This window comes from Mandrillus leucophaeus, unplaced genomic scaffold (genome assembly GCF_000951045.1).
Source record: "Mandrillus leucophaeus isolate KB7577 unplaced genomic scaffold, Mleu.le_1.0 Scaffold308, whole genome shotgun sequence".
Classification (NCBI taxonomy): domain Eukaryota; kingdom Metazoa; phylum Chordata; class Mammalia; order Primates; family Cercopithecidae; genus Mandrillus; species Mandrillus leucophaeus.
The window spans coordinates 466,015-481,968 of record NW_012103232.1 but is presented as its reverse complement, the minus strand read 5'-3'; the positions used below and the strand labels follow the sequence as shown (position 1 = coordinate 481,968).

The 15,954-nt window shown below is 53.9% G+C and overlaps 1 protein-coding gene across 1 annotated transcript in view; it reads right to left on the bottom strand.

Moving 5' to 3' along the window:
- Positions 1-3,409: 3,409 nt before the first annotated feature.
- The window catches only part of PI4KA (phosphatidylinositol 4-kinase, catalytic, alpha), a 162,328-nt gene continuing 149,783 nt past the window's right edge, over positions 3,410-15,954 (bottom strand). The window contains exons 42-54 of the mRNA XM_011987359.1: positions 15,815-15,935; positions 13,625-13,754; positions 12,642-12,712; positions 11,005-11,077; positions 10,837-10,907; positions 8,670-8,779; positions 8,092-8,196; positions 7,885-8,010; positions 7,059-7,179; positions 6,412-6,571; positions 5,627-5,716; positions 5,031-5,114; positions 3,410-3,823 (exon numbers count right to left, since the gene is read on the bottom strand). Coding sequence (XP_011842749.1) covers positions 3,772-3,823; positions 5,031-5,114; positions 5,627-5,716; positions 6,412-6,571; positions 7,059-7,179; positions 7,885-8,010; positions 8,092-8,196; positions 8,670-8,779; positions 10,837-10,907; positions 11,005-11,077; positions 12,642-12,712; positions 13,625-13,754; positions 15,815-15,935 — 1,314 coding nt within the window. The 3' untranslated portion in view covers positions 3,410-3,771. The remainder of the gene's footprint in view (positions 3,824-5,030; positions 5,115-5,626; positions 5,717-6,411; positions 6,572-7,058; positions 7,180-7,884; positions 8,011-8,091; positions 8,197-8,669; positions 8,780-10,836; positions 10,908-11,004; positions 11,078-12,641; positions 12,713-13,624; positions 13,755-15,814; positions 15,936-15,954) is intronic.

Below are 15,954 nucleotides of genomic sequence, written 5' to 3'. Positions count from 1 at the left end.
GAGACGGGGTTTCACCGTGTTAGCCAGGATGGTCTCGATCTCCTGACCTCGTGATCCGCCTGTCTCGGCCTCCCAAAGTGCTGGGATTACAGGCTTGAACCACCGTGCCCAGCCTAGGAGCTCGGTTTTTTAGCCTCCAAAGATTTCTTCCTTTTTTACAGCTCATGGATTTAGATCCACTCCCCAGTATTATAAACAGCATTTTTAGTTTTTCAGGATATATAATTTGCCATATTGCCAGAAACTTGTACATAGCATTTGACACTTTTTTGCCAATTTGACAAGCTCCCTTTTTCAAGTATTGTGATTTGAAATTATTTCTACTATATTTGAATTTATTTCTACCATTTGTAATATGTTGATCCTGATTTTTCAATGCTCCCCTTTCCGTTTATTTGGGAAGTCACACTCTGTATTCTGGTATTCTAACTACTTGAGCTCAGCTCATCGCTGTCATCTTCCCCTAAACTGCCTTAAAGCATCTTAATGCTTGTTTTTTCCCTCTGATCACATGTGCTACTTTTTTTTTTTGTGAGACGGAGTCTCGCTCTGTCGCCTAGGCTGGAGTGCAGTGGCATGATCTCTGCTCACTGCAAGCTCTGCCTCCTGGGTTTACACCATTCTCCTGCCTCAGCCTCCCAAGTAGCTGGGACTACAGGCACCCACCACCACACCCAGCTAATTTTTTGTATTTTTAGTAGAGTCGGAGTTTCACTGTGTTAGCCAGGATGGTCTCGATCTCCTGACCTCGTGATCCACCCACCTCGGCCTCCCCAAAGTGCTGTAATTACAGGCATGAGCCACCGTGCCTGGCCAACATTTTTTCCAGATACCTTACTGTTAGTGATTCCTAACTTCCACTGTGGCCAGATAACATACTTTGCATGATTTTAATTCTATCTCATTTACTGAGACTTGTTTTGTGGCCCAGCACAAAGCTTGTAATGAACATTGAGAAGAAAGTACTATTGCTGTTGACAGTGATTTTTTTTTTTTTTGAGATGGAGTCTTGCTCTGCCGCCAGGCTGGAGTACAGTGGTGTGCAATCTCAGCTCACTCCAACCTCCGCCTCCTGGGTTCAAGTGATTCTCCTGCCTCAGCCTCCCAAGTAGCTGGGACTCCAGGTGCATGCCGCCATGCCCAGCTAATTTTTGTATTTTTCACCATGTTGGCCAGGATGGTCTCGACCTCTTGACCTCATGATCCGCCCCGCCTGGCTTCCCACAGTGTTGGGATTATAGGCATTAGCCACCGTGCCAGGCTGACAGTGTTTTACAAATACCCAGCAGGTCCAGGTGGGTGACAGGCTTGTTCAGGGCTCCTGTGTTTACTTCCTTGTTGGTAGCTCATCAGTTGCTTATTGTGAAATGCTCCATAAACAGCCATACACATGATGAGTATGGATGGCCAGTCTTTTTTCCATAGATCTATGTCTTCATATGTAAAGTGCTTTGGTTATAATCAGCACATAACTGGGTCTCACTTCTTGTTTATAATCTCTGACTTTTAAATTGGGGTGGTAAGTCTATTATGTTCTCCTTTCCTGCCTTCTTTTGGATTAATATCTTTTAAAAGTCCTTTTTTTTTTTTTTTTTGAGACAGAGTCTCGCTCTGTTGCCCAGGCTGGAGTGCAATGGCGTGATCTTGGCTCACTGCAAGCTCCGCCTCCCGGGTTCATGCCATTCTCCTGCCTCAGCCTCCCGCGTAGCTGGGACTGACTACAGGCGCCCGCCACCACGCCCGGCTAATTTTTTTTTTTTGTATTTTTAGTAAAGGCGGGGTTTCACCGAGTTAGCCAGGATGGTCTCGATCTCCTGACCTCGTGATCCGCCTGCCTCGGCCTCCCAAAGTGCTGGGATTACAGGCGTGAGCCACTGCGCCCAGCTTAAAAGTCCTTTTAACTTGTACATTGACTCATATTTTTTATTGAGACAGTCTCACTCTGTCACCCAGGCTGGAGTGCAATGGCGTGATCTTGGCTCACTGCAACCTTCACCTCCCGGGCTCAAGAGATCCTCCCTCCTCAGCTTCCTTAGTAGCTGGGACCTGGGACTACAGGCCTGTACCACCATGCCAGGATAACTGTTGTATTTTTTGTAGAGATGGGGTCTTGCGATGTTGCTCAGGCTGGTCTCAAACTGCTGGATTCCAGCAATCCACTCACCTTAGCCTCCCAAAGTGGTGGGATTACACGTGTGAGCCACTGTGCCCAGCCTCTATTTTTATTTGTACAGCTCGGGACTCAACTGTGCTTCCTAAAGCTGAATATTTGTGTTTTTCAACTCTGGAAATCCCATTAAAAGTTGACTGGAGCCGGGCACGGTGGCTCCAATCCCAGCACTTTGGGAGGCCAAGGCAGGCAGATCACCTGAAGCCAGTTCAAGATCAGCCTGGCCAACATGACGAAACCCCTTCTCCACTAAAAGTATAAAAATTAGCTGGGTGTAGTGGCGGGCAGCTGAAATCCCAGCTACTTAGGAGGCTGAGGTAGGAGAATTGCTTGAACCTGGGAGACAGATTGCAGTGAGCAGAGATCGCACCATGCACTCCAGCCTGGGCGACAGTGAGACTCGTCTTAAAAAAAAAAGTTGATTGGAGCTTTTCATTCAACTCTTTTTTTTTTTGGACCCTGCTACCCAGGTTGGAGTGCAGTGGTACGATCACAGCTCACTGGAGCCTTGCTCTTGGGCTCAAGTGATCTTACCTCCTGAGTAGCTGGGACTACAGGCATGCACCACCACGTGGCTAATTTAAAATTTTTTTTTGTAGAGACAGGGTCTTGCCATGTTGCTTATGCTGGTCTTGAACTCCTGGGCTCAAGCAATCCTCCTGCTGTGGCCTGCCGAAATGCTGGGATTAGGAGCCACCCCGCTTGGCTTTCCTTTCCTTTCCTTCACACTCCATTTTTGGTCATTTCACTGTTCTGATCACTGATTTTCTCTCTTACCTGCTGTTGAGCTGATCTTTTGGAGTTTCTAATTTGTTTCAGGTCTTCAGAAAGACCTATCTGCTTCAGATGCAGGGCCTCGGTAGGTGGGAGTAGATGCTTGCTGGGTCTAGTCACACAAAAATTTTGGAGTTCCAGAGCACAGCACTTGAAAATGAGTAAGAGGGAAAGACTAGAGCAGTGGGAGGATGCTGCGGAGAGCCACAGACAGGCCCCCATGGCAGCCCTGAGGGAGACAGCTTTGGAGCGGGCAGAGAGCACTCAGGAAAAACACAGTGTGTGCTTTGGTGCGCCTGCGCCTTGGTAAGATTGTGGGACTCTCATGCTTGTTAAGCCACAACCTGTGCTCCTGGGCCCCAGCCTATGAGTGCTGGCAACCCTGGGCCCCCCTCTCTAGGGGCAAATCCAGGAACTGCCCCTTGGCTGAAGGTGGACTTAGGACTTGACACAAAACCTCACAGATTCCAACACAGCACTATTTTGGGTTTTTATTTTGTTGATGTTGGTTAAATCTTGTATCTTTTTTTTATACACAAGAAAATACTTCATGTACCTATGAAATAAGACAGGTAGGGAATATGTCCAGTGCAAACAGAGGACTCACACCTGTGCATAGACAGCACCATCCAATGATTGTCACTGCAGTCCATGGCGTTACCAAGGCTGCGCCACCCACGTGCTGCCCCAGGAGGCGCTACCAGGCTCTTCCGGCCACAGGTCTGTCCTCCACTGCATGTGGTGGCAGGGCGGGGAGGTCACAGGGCTCCATGATTGTGGGGCAGCTTCAAGGGCACATGGGGCGAAGGGCCTTGGAGGTCCCCTCCTCAGTAGGGGATGTCATTCTGATAGTACTGGATCATGTCGTAGGTCCGGCTCCTGAAAGGCCAAGGAAGAGTGAAGGGAGATGTGAGGAGTCAGCAGGGTCTGAGGTCCCTCCCCAGCAGGGAGCCCTCGCTGTCCAATCAGCCCCTCATGGCTGCCCAGCACCTGAAGGCACAAATGTCTCAGGCGTGCCCTCCCCCACCCAGTGACCACATCTCCTGCTCCAACCTGGGGGCCTCCAAGGCCACCTCATGCTCCTCAGCCAAACCGCTTCCATCTGTGGGAGCCACTGCTCTGCCACATGGGCCTCAGGGCCCTTGGCTCGTCCTGGCCAGATGCCCCCAAGGGGTCTGTATGCTCTCCTCGCACCTCTGGAGAGCCCCTTCTCGCCCTGCCCCAGCCCCTCTTGAAGTCCTGGCCGCCTGGTTTCTCTGCTTCCTCTCAGCAAGAACTCCTTCCGTGCCCAGTCTCCACACTGCCCTTGTTAGGGCGCTGGACCCGGGCGCCACCTGGGGGCAGGTCTCAGCTTCCTCTCACACTCCTCCGGCTGGCAGTTCCCCACGCAGATGGCCATGCCTGGGTCCCTCATCCTAGTCTGGATGTGGCCTGTCTCATGGCACAGCCTTGGGCCCCCACATGCCCCTCAGGGCCTTACTAACCCCACATGTGTAAGTGCTGCCCCCTTCGGGGATGGCTCACCTGCTGGGCTCGCCATCCTCCCTTTGTTCAGGCTGGACCCCTCAAAGCCGCCTCTGATTCCCACAGCGGGGAGCCTGTCAGCCCGGTGCTCCGCCTTTGGACCCTGAGCCAGCCCTCTCCAGGGCCCCCTGCACCCAGCTACTCCCACCACAGTAGTGACCAGCAGCCCGGCTTGCACTTCCAGTCACTGCTCACAAAGCAGCCTGAGGCAGGCACAGGGAAGGAGTGAGGTCTGACTCCTCAGCCCTCCTGGAAGGAGGGAGGCCTGACACCACATTCAGTTCTACTACTCCTGGCCTTGTGCCTCCACTGCTCCCTTGGCCTTACAAGCCCTGGCCAGTTGGGCCCAGCCTCTGGCCTCTGCCAAGTGTTCCCCTCAGCACACCACAGCCCCCTAAACCAGTGCCCCACTGCTCCTCAAGAGCTCCTGTCAAGGCTTGGGTCTTCATGAGAGGGGCGGCTCAGGGACAGCAGAATCCTCATCTCCTGGTGCAGGAAAGGCCCTGCAGGTGCCCAGGGGCTACTGAGGCAGAGGGTGAAGGCAGGAGGGCGGGGGACTCACCTGTTGCTGAGGAAGCAGCTCTGGATGACCTTCATGATGAAATTTGCAGCCTCACGCTCGGTCATGTTGGGGCTAAACCTGTGCCTGGGGGAGAGGCTGTGTCAGGGCTGCCATGGGTAGGGCCGTGCTGGCTTCCTGGCCCAGTGGGAGGAGGGTCTTCCATGGGGACGGACTTCAGCTGAGAGTCATGCCCTGGAAATGTACCTCTGGGGCCCATGTTGGAAGATGGGGTGCTGTGAAGGCCACGCCTGGCTTACTGTGGGCCCTGTCCCCTTCCCAGCATAACCTGAGTGCTCCCATGGCATTAGGGGACTAAGCATTGGGGAGCTAAGCTACTGCAGCCCTAGACCTTAGGGTCAAGATGGGGTGGGCGTAGCATCCGTGACATAATAGAGGCCCCTGGGTGGGTCCTTGGTGTGGCCAGCACAAGCAGGGGCCCCTCACAGGCGTGGTCTAGGGACAGAGCGTCACCCAGGAACCCTGTCTGCTCTGAGGTTCCAAGGAGATGACAACCACACTGACAATTACACAAAAGCTTCCTATCTTGGATGGACAACTGTCCCCCAGATGGCCTGCGTGTCCACCAAGGAACCTACTTCAAGAGCTTGATCGTCTGGCCGCGAAAACAGGGCAGGCCCGTGTCCAACATGAGAGTGACCAGGGAGACGACCGCGTCCATGTAGGGCCTGGGGAGAGATAGGAGGGAGCGGTGGGCTGAGGCCAGCCTAGGTGGTGGCCCTGCCTGTAGTCCTACGGCCTGGCTGATGCCAACAGCCTCAGGTGTGGGCTCCTGCCACCCACCTCCCCGCCACATCTTCTACATCTCTGAGGCAACTTTCAATCTGCTGCACTTGGCAACCCGTACCGCCCAGGCAAGGACTGCCCACGTGCACTCGACAGGCTGAGTGTCCCCCACATCAGGCTGCTGGCCATGGCTTCTGCACCTGGGTGGGACGCAGACACTCTGACCTGACTTTCCCTGCAGGGCAGTGCGCACGAACCCAGGTTGGATTGTGGCCTTGGCCAAGTGACCTGTATATGAAACTGGGACGAAGCCCATCTCTGGCATGTAGCCTGTGAGGTGGCAGGTGCTCAGGCTTTGGTGACGGGGTGGATGGGATGCCCAGAAAGGGGGAGCCCATGGCTGAAGGCATGGATCCCCAGGATCCTGCATCCTGGGGAAGGTAGCTGGAATTAGATGCCCAGAGCAAGAATTTACTGGCACGGGTGGGCAGACAGAGGTGACCAAAGGACAGGCATAGGTCAGCAGGTGGCTGCTAGCAACTACCTCACTCTCTGGAACCTGATCCCCTTCTAAGGGGGACCTCAGAACGTTCCCCACACGCCCTCTGCCTCCACCCTGGCCCTCACCCAGGCTCACCGCACAGCCAGGTAGCCACGCACACACATCTCCATGAACCACTTGAAGGGCGTGGCCTCCATCTTGCCCCCCATGATCATCACCATCTCATCCGTCAGCTTAATGTCGGGTTCCCAGCCAAGATTGCCGCCGGGCGAGCTTTCAAACATGAAGCCAAAGTCTGCAAAACCCCAAAGAGCTGCCTGTGACTGGGCTAGGAGCCAGGGCAGGCAGGGACGAGTGGTCTGTTTTGAGGAGGAGAAAAGGACTGCAACAGCAGCATCCCCTCCACCCCCAATAGGCAGGTTGTGTTTTCTTGGGGACAGTGATAGGGTGGGTGGTGGAGCAGCAGGCAGAGGAAGAGAAGGGAGAAAGTGGAGGCAGGAGTGAGCCAGGCTGGGGCACTGAACTTGGATAAGCCCCACTCCGCCTAGCTCCAGCTTCTGACTCAGAGCAATGGCTGCTCTCACCCCAGCTCCTTGGAGCCGGGGCCAGGCACCCTCCACAGCAGAACAGCTTGGTGGCTGACAGTTCGGACCTCAGAACTGGACCCTGACACTCCTGGCAGGGTGGTCCTGGGCATGCTTCCCTCTGTGGGGTGGGGATCCCTAGCCTCCCCTGGGTGCCAGGGGTGAAGGGAGAGGAGGGTGGCACTGTGGCTGGCTGACCGATGTGGATGATATGGCCCTTCTTGTCCAGCATAATGTTGCCGTTGTGTCTGTCCTTGATCTGCAGCAGGAACAGCAGGAGGCTGTAGGCGGCCATGCTTCGGATGAAGTTGTAGCGGGCCTGTGCAGAGAGCGCCCTGGGCTCACAGAGGCCCTGGGGCCTGTGGGTACCCTCCCTGGTCCTACACCCAGGATCCCTGGGCCTGTGGGCACTCTCCCTGGCTCTGTGACCCCACTGTGGAGGCAGAGCCCGAATCAGCAAGCCAGTCTTCGGCAGCAGGAGTGACAGGGGCTGTCTGTGGATGTGGGGGTGTAGATGCTTCCTCCCACACCCAGAACTTAACTTTCTTCTGAGGAGTTCAGCCCAGCTCTACATTCTTTTGACTCCCAAAGTGGCTTACAGATGCTCTGGTGTTTTTTTTTTTTGAAATGGAGTCTCGCTCTGTCACCAGGCTGGAGTGCAGTGGGGCGATCTTGGCTCACTGCAATCTCTGCTTCCTGGGTTCAAGTGATTCTCCTGCTCCAGCCTCCCAAGTAGCTGGGACTACAGGTGCCCGCCACCATGCCCAGCTAATTTTTTTATTTTTAGTAGAGATGGGGTTTCACCATCTTGGCCAGGATGGTTTCGATCTCTTGACCTCATGATCCGCCTGCCTTGGCCTCCCAAAGTACTGGGATTACAGGCTTGAGCCACCGTGCCCGGCCCGGTGCCCAGGTTTTAACCCTTAGCAAAGGATGACTGAGGAGAGCAGGGTGTGAGTGGAGGCTGGGGTGGAGTGGAGCGCACATGCACCCGCCCACCCCAGGCTGTGGCTGCCCTGGCTACCTGCTGGAAGGCCAGGGTGGACTCGTCCCCGTACTGGCGTGTGAAGTAGTCGTACATGCCGAAGTCTGTCTGGCGGCCCAGCTGGTCCCGGGAGGTGCAGTCGGGGATGCACTCAATCACCCCGCACTAGGGAGGAAAGGCCAGTTCTGAGCCCGCCGGGTGCGAGGTGCCCAGGGCTGCCCTACTGGCTCCACTCAGGGAACTTACCCCAGGGGCAGTGGCCACCACGCGGTAGGGAAAAACAAAGAGGTCCAGGCCGACCAGCTGGAAGATGTTCTTGAAGAGGTCGATGATCTGCAGGGCCAGCATGTCCTGGGAAGCCGGGACATGCGGGATGCGGTCAGCTGGCCATGCACCCCAGCACCTCTTCTGGCTCATGCAAGGCAGAGGCCAAGCACCCAGAGATGGAGTGAGGTGGGGAGGCCACAGCTGAGCAAGTCTGGAAGGCCTTGCCTTCTGACCATCAGGGGCTGGACTCAGGCTGCTGGGACCACCAGGTCCTGGGCCGAGCATGAGGCTGAGCTGTCTGGTGGGGTGTGTGAGATAGGGCACCCAACCCCTGGGCAGTTCCCTCAGGTGGGCACTGGCGGACACAGTGGGAGAAAGGCTGGAAGGAGAGGCCTCTGGGTTTTGCAGAAGCCCTAATTTACCCCATGGCACCTGAACCATATAAGAGGAGGCAAAGATTCACATTTCTGCATATGAGATTGGACTCTGGCCGGCCTGGAGCCTTGGGGAGCAGCAAGCCCAGCCCCTAAGCCTACCCTAGGCCTGACCCTGCTTACCTGCCGGCAGTCGTCCCCCACTTTGAAGATGGCTGCCTGCCAGGAGATCTTCTGGCCGTCGGCCTCCTGCGCGCTGCACTCATCCTCGGAGTCTGAGCGGCACCGCAGACCTGCCCACAGGGAGAGAGGCTGTTGTCAGCCTGTAGGCAGTGAGAAGCCCTCTAAGGGGGCCAGGGGTAAGTCTTCTCCCATGCCTGAAAGAAACGCCAGCAATCTTGGGGATCACTTCTTCAAAGCCCCAGGGAGGCCAAGAAGGAGCCCAACAGTGTGGGCGGCAAGTCACCCAGGTGCCAAAGCAAGAGACCGAGGGCACGAGCTGTTCCAGTATATTATATAAAATAACAAGTTATAGAGATATAAATCATAGACACAATTACATATATCATTAATCATTAGTTTGTAGCAATGACTCTTTATTCCAATATTATAATAATCTTTGCTGTACAATTATAACCTAGGAAAAACCAGGCCATACAGAGACAGGAGCTGAAGGGGCACGGTGAGAAGTGACCAGAAGACAAGTGTGAGCCCTCTGTTAAGCCCGGACACGGCCACTAGAAGGCTCCTTGGTCTAGTGGTAACGTCAGCGTCTGGGAAGGCGCCCGTTACCTAGCGGACCGTGGTCTAGTAGTAGGAAAAGCACCCGCTACTTAGCAGACCGGGAATGGGAGTCTCCCTTTCCCCAGGGGAGTTAGAGAAGACACTGCTCCACCACCTCTTGTGGAGGGCCCGACATCAGTCCGGCCCACTCGCAGTTATCCGGAGGCCTAACCGTCTCCCTGTGATGCTGTGCTTCAGCGGTCCACGCTCCTGGTCCGCCTTCATGTTCCACCCTGTACACCTGGCTCCGCCCTCTAGATAGCAGTAGCAAAATTAGTGAAAGTATTAAAGTCTTTGATCTTTCTGAAAAGAGCATAGAAGAAATAATGACGTAAGCTGTCCTGTTTCCACCTCAGCTACCTAACAGGGAAAGGCCCCCTGTCCGGTGGGCACGTGACTCACGCGACCTTATCAATCATTAGAGATGACTCACACTCTTTACCCTGCCCCTTTTGCCTTGTATACAATAAATAACAGTGCAGCCTGGCGCGCCACTACCGGTCTCCACGTCTTGGTAGTAGTGGTCCCCCGGGCCCAGCTGTCTTTTATCTCTTTGTCTTATGTCTTTATTTCTATGATCTCTCATTTCCACACACGGGGAGAAAAACCCACCGACCCTGTGGGGTTGGTCCCTACACAACAGGGCTCAAGGAAAGCCTTGGAATAGCAAGTGGAATCCAGGGTCGGAGTCTAAGAACATTTAGGCTTAAATGGAACTAAAAACAGAGCCCCATTTCATCTGCAGTGAAGACCCAGGTATGCCTGGGTCAGTGTTGGGTGCTGTGAGCTGGGGGGCAGGAGGAATGTGTCTGTACACTGGGGTCCTGGGAGGGCTTGGGGCCAGTGTGCGGACATGGCCATGGGAGGTAGGTCCCTGCAAGGGGTGGTGGCCCCCTCTGCACAGCTGGCCACACTGTCTGTACTGGATTGAAGAGTGTCTCCCTAAAATTCATGTTCACCCCAAACCTTAGAATGTGTCCTTATTTGGAAACAGGGTCTTTGCAGATGTAATTAGGTTAAGACAAGGTCACAGTGGATCAGGATGGGCCCTAATCCAATGACTGACGTCCTTCAAGGGAGATCATCATGTGAAGAGGGAGGCGGAGATGGAAGTGGAGCATCTGCAGGCCAAAGTGTGCCCAGGACTGCCGGCAACACCACCAGAAACTGAGGCGGCAAGGCAGGACCTGCCCAGAGCCTTCAGAGGGGACACGGCCCTGATGACACTGCGATGGTGGACTCCAGCCTCCAGAACTGATTGTCTGCACAGCAGCCCTCAGAAACTAACACCCCACAATGGCCCTGGGCCCCCCAGCCTCAGGCAGGAGCCTGCTGGAGTATGCCAGCTGACTCACGGCAGACAGACCTCTAGGGGTGGCACATCTGTCACTGCAGTTGAGCTCCATGCCATCCCCCAATGAGGGGTCTGACTTGAATGAGGGCAGACAGATGGACAGACATCATCTTTTATGGAGAGCTGGTACTAAATTAAATACATGCCGAAAGAAACTGGCATTAGCAAGGAATAGCACTGAGCTCCCAAACAAAACCAGGGATCTTTACTGACCTTCTTTTTCAAGTTCGCTAACTCCACATCGCTTCACCTTGAACTTGGCCAGATATGGGGCTTTTGCAGCACTGAAAACAGAAAGAATGTGGCACCCATGAGGTAGCCGAGAAAAACTGCATACGAGGATGCTGCGGAAGCGAGGGATGGGCAGGGTGAGGCACCCACCTCTGCATCGGGGTCCCAGACTTGTAGTCGATGTCCAGCACGATGGCCTCCGGGTTGCTGGGCAGGTAGCAGCCTGTGCAGGGACAGAGGCAGTCACAGGGAGTGCATGTGTCACCAAGGTGAGGCCAGTGTCAGTTTCCAACACGGATGTTAGGTGCGAATCCACCCTGCAGGCACACCCCACCCCTGTGGAGGGCCTCTGGTCCTTGTCCAGGGCACTACTAACTTATTATTCTGCGGCCACTAAGGGTCTGTCCTCCCTGACTCTTCGACTCTTCCAGCCATTGACCAAATGAGTCAGAACCTTCCGGGACACGCTCTTGCTGGAGGAGCACTGAGCCCCATCCTCACGAATGCAGCCCTACTGCTTCTGGGGGCGCGTGTGAAGCCTGTCCTGCCTCCACCTGCCTGAGCAACCCTCCGAACAGCCCTCCATTCTTGGAGTCCCCTTTTTTTTTTTTGGATAGAGTCTCGCTCTGTCACCCGGGCTGGAGTGCAGTGGTATGATCTTGGCTCACTGCAACCTCTGCCTCCTGGGTTCAAGCGATTCTGCTGCCTCAGCCTCCCGAGTAGCTGGGATTACAGGCGCCCGCCACTGTGCCCAGCTAATTTTTGTACTTTTAGTACAGACAGGGTTTCACCATGTTGGCCAGGCTGGTCTGGAACTCCTTACCTCAGGTGATCCACCCAACTCAGCCTTCCAAAGTGCTGGGATTAGGGCGTGAGCCACCACGCCCGGCCAACATTGTTTCTTTATGCTTATTTTATATCTTTGTGAGTTCAAGCTTCTTCAGCTCAGGGTCCATGCCTTACTCATCTTTTTAACAGCCACAATACCTAATGTCATGCCTTTTCTTTTCTTGTTTTTGTTTTTTTGAGACAGAGTCTCACTCTGTCACCCAGGCTGGAGTGCAGTGGCACAATCTCGACTCACTGCAAGCTCCGCCTCCCAGGTTCACGCCATTCTCCTGCCTCAGCCTCCCGAGTAGCTGGGACTACAGGCGCCCGCCACCTCGCCCAGCTAGTTTTTTTTTGTATTTTTTAGTAGAGACGGGGTTTCACCGTGTTAGCCAGGATGGTCTCGATCTCCTGACCTCGTGATCCACCCGTCTTGGCCTCCCAAAGTGCTGGGATTACAGGCTTGAGCCACCGCGCCCGGCCCCATCTTCTCTTGAAAAGCTCAGCCTTAACCACACTGGGCTTGAATTGCCACGTGGCCACAGCCACAGGCACCCAGGAGTGGCTTCCTATGGGAGGCGGGGGGTGCTGATGGGTCCCAGCGCACATGAGCCATCCCACACTAGCCCCGCCTGTGTGACCTGCTCCTGTAATGCTGGCGCCCAGGAATCCTCTTCTAGAGTAACAGCTACTGAGGTCAGTGTCAGCCTCCAGAAAAACAGCAGGCAGCAAGGAAGATGAAGGGTACCCACGGACGAGCAGCTCCCGCTCACTAGGGGCAGATTCTGGGGAGCAGCTGGGGTCTTGGGGCACCAGGCACCATGGGCCCAAGCAGGTGTGGGGCTGGCCAAGCTACTGTGTCCACACCCTGCAATGCCTGGAGAGGGCAGCAGCCTTCACGCCCCGCGGCCCACCCGCAGGAAGAGGTTGGTCTGAGCCTTCAGAAGCCACCTGCTCACCCGGCTGCACCTTCACTTCAGACAGGGCCGACAGACAAGCCTTCTTTCTCTCGTCGCCTTTAGGGTAGGGCCTGAGAAACAGGAAAGAAATGCTTGGTCTCCTGGAGGAACTGGCTGCTGGGGGACAGCCCAGGGCCCCTCCCGCCTGGATTACCCTCTCTGTTCCTCTCTTCCCGGCTCTAGCTGCTCCTAGGGCAGCCAGGCACCACTGGCAGCGATTCTTGCCTTGCATTCCTTGTGGAGAATCCCTGACAGCCCCCAAGGGCGGTTTTCTGGCAGGCTCTGCCCCTGCTGTGTGGGGGGGTGTGTGGCTGGGGGGGGGTGGGGGTAATGCCTGCCACCTGCTGCCACCCAGGAAACGCTAGATCTGGTCCTTTATCTTGTGGGTTAGAAGCTGCCAGCACTGCTATTCTCAGCACCCAGCTCAGAAAAGGGTCTCAAGCTGACCAAGGTCAGAGCAGCGTAAGCACTGGAGACAGCCCAGCTAGCGTGCCCAGCATTGATGACTCCAGGGTTTCATCCCTTATGAATGGGCAAAGCCAACAACATCCAAGGATGGTGTCAGGTCCACACGAATGGAAGGTCCAGGAAAACGATGACGGGAGCTACAAAGGCAGTCTGGTGTTCCTGACATCATGAGGATCGATCCTTCAGAGTGTGGAGAGGGCAAGGTGGCCTCACATTGTGGAGCTATATGCTAAATTCTACAAACCTTAGGAACGAAACTAAGCTGTGTTTCCTGAAACTGGCGTGGCCATGCATTCTGCCATGCCTTCAAGAGCCTTGACTCACCCCAAGCAGTGCTTCCCCACCCACCCTGGCTGTCCATCAGAACCAGCAGTGGCCCCGTTGCTAGAGACTACTCTCATTCATCTGGTTGGGGCCAGGCATGGGCATTTTTAAAGCTTCCCAGGCATTTCTGTTAAGCTGCAGGGACTGGAACGAGACATCCCAGAAGGCGGTTTCTGAAGCACTGCACTTACTTGATGATAGCCGACACATTGGTGATCTTGTTAAAGAAATCAAACTCCCGCTGGTAAAAGTCCTTCGCTGGGCCCGACAAGGAGCCTGTGATCTCCTCTACTAACTGCTCCAGGAGGTCGCCGATGTCAGCTGCCAAGGAAACAAGACGCTGAGTCTCTGTGGCTGCGGAAGAGGCCCCTCAGGAATACCAGCGCTGTTTCCCAGTCCCCAGACAGGCAGTGCCCACTGTGTGCTCTGCAGGCTTGGTGAGACCGTAACATCTGCCATGCGCCCCTTCTGCTGTGTTGACACAGCTGACGCTGGTGGGAAAAGCTGCTGGTGCCTACGCAGAGCTCAAGGCAGGGGCCAAGCGCACAACTGAGCGTGGAATCCTCACTGCTACACACCCAGTAAGAAAAAAGCCCATATCATTTATGAATGTCACAGGTGAAGCAATGAGAATTTATTTTTATTAAACTCTACCCTGAATACATGTTTTTTTGTTGTTGTTGTTGTTAAATAGAGGCACACAGTGGGCGGGGCTCTATTAAATAGTGCCTCTCGTAATTCAAATCCCAGGTTGAATTTAAATTCCTGGGCTCAAGAGATCCTCCTGCCTCAGCCACCTGAGTTGCTGGGACTATAGCTAGTAGGTGGGACTACAGGTACGCATCACCACACCTGGCTTTTAAAGTATCCTTTGTGATGAAATGGGATGTGCATCTAAGGCAGGCGCTGTCCTGAGACGCACTTGGAGCTTGTCTGATTTTGGAGCCTGGACTAACCTTTTTCACAGACCTTGGTTTTTACTTGAAAAAATGACTGACAGACAACATACAGTTATTCAGACTGAGGGATGTGGCAGATGTTTTCCTGAAAATGAACAAAAAATGAATCTTCCACTCAAAGGAACAACTGAAACATTTTTTGGAAAACTTGGATCTGCCACTGTGAGCTCAACAGCTTCCCTTAAAAACCCTTTCTGATAAGACTGGCAGCATGTGAACAAATGATTTTTCCACATTGTATAAAGAAATACATCAACCTTTGAAAGATGTGCATAACTCACTGGCCTGTATTTTATAAATGCCCACTGTTTGATGTCATAAAAGCTGTCATGGGTCCAGGTGTGAAGCAGACCAATGGACTTGAACAAAACACAGTGTGAGAAGTTTACTGCCAAATTTAAGATGCCACACTGCAATTAACCTTTTTTTTTGGCGATCCTCCTGCCTTGGCCTCCCAAAGTGTTGGGATTACAAGTGTGAGCCACTGTGCCTGACCTGCAATTGGCTGAGCTACAAAAAATTAAAAATTAGCCAGTCGTGGTGGCATGCACCTACAGTCTCAGCTACTTGGGACGATGAGGCAGGAGGATCGCTTAAGCCCGGGTGGTTAAGGCTGCAGTGAGCCGTGATTACACCACTGCACTCCTGCCTGGGAGAGGGATCCCGCCTCTAAAAAAAGAAAACAAAAACTACCACTTGTCAAGTGTGGTGCAGTATCAAAAAGGATCTCCACAATGACCTGAAAGATTACTAACATACAACTTCCTTTTTCAAGTACATTCACTTCAACTGAAACAATGCTGCAATAGATCAACTGCAGAAGTGGAACGGAAATGAGAATCCAGCCATCTCCTACAAGGCAATGCCACTCTTTTGGCTCATTTTTGAGTTTTGGGGGGAAAGTTATTTTCCCAAAAAGATGTTATTTATGTTAACATGCAATGAATGAGCTTACATTTTCTGAAATTCTGTGTTAATTTCTAATTCTCGTTAACATTGACAGCTAATGCTCACATGAACCAGCGCTCTTTGAGGACCTCAATACTCATTTCTGACAGTGCAAGGGTCCTGAGGGTGTGCTATTTGGGAACCGCTGCCCTGGGCTGGCGGCCCCTTTCTCACACGCAGTCACAGTTGTGTTGAGCATGGAGACTCTGGAGAAGCAGCCATCGGAGCAGAAGGGTCTCACTCGCACTTGGGAGTGCAGGCTGGCATTGGACAGCAGGTTAGCAAAGGCGACATGAAGGAATGGTCCTGCTCCCATGTGTGCTGAAAGGTGAGAAGTGCCCTAGCAAAGGGTGGGAGTGGAGGGGTCGGTGAGCTGCGGCAGTGCAGGCTGGGGAGAGCCCTGTGGGCTGTCGAAGGTGCTTGGCAGTGCACTGAAGACAGAAAGTGAGGCCTGTGGGAGGACAAAATACTCACGGTCTTTCTGGTGGCCTTCTTCGTCTAGATAAATGTTAGTCTTCATGTTCCAGATGAACTGGTGCGCCAGAAGCTGGGATTTAGACGCTGCCCACAGAATATACTCCCGCACATAGCCCATCTGCAGGAGAGCAAGGTCC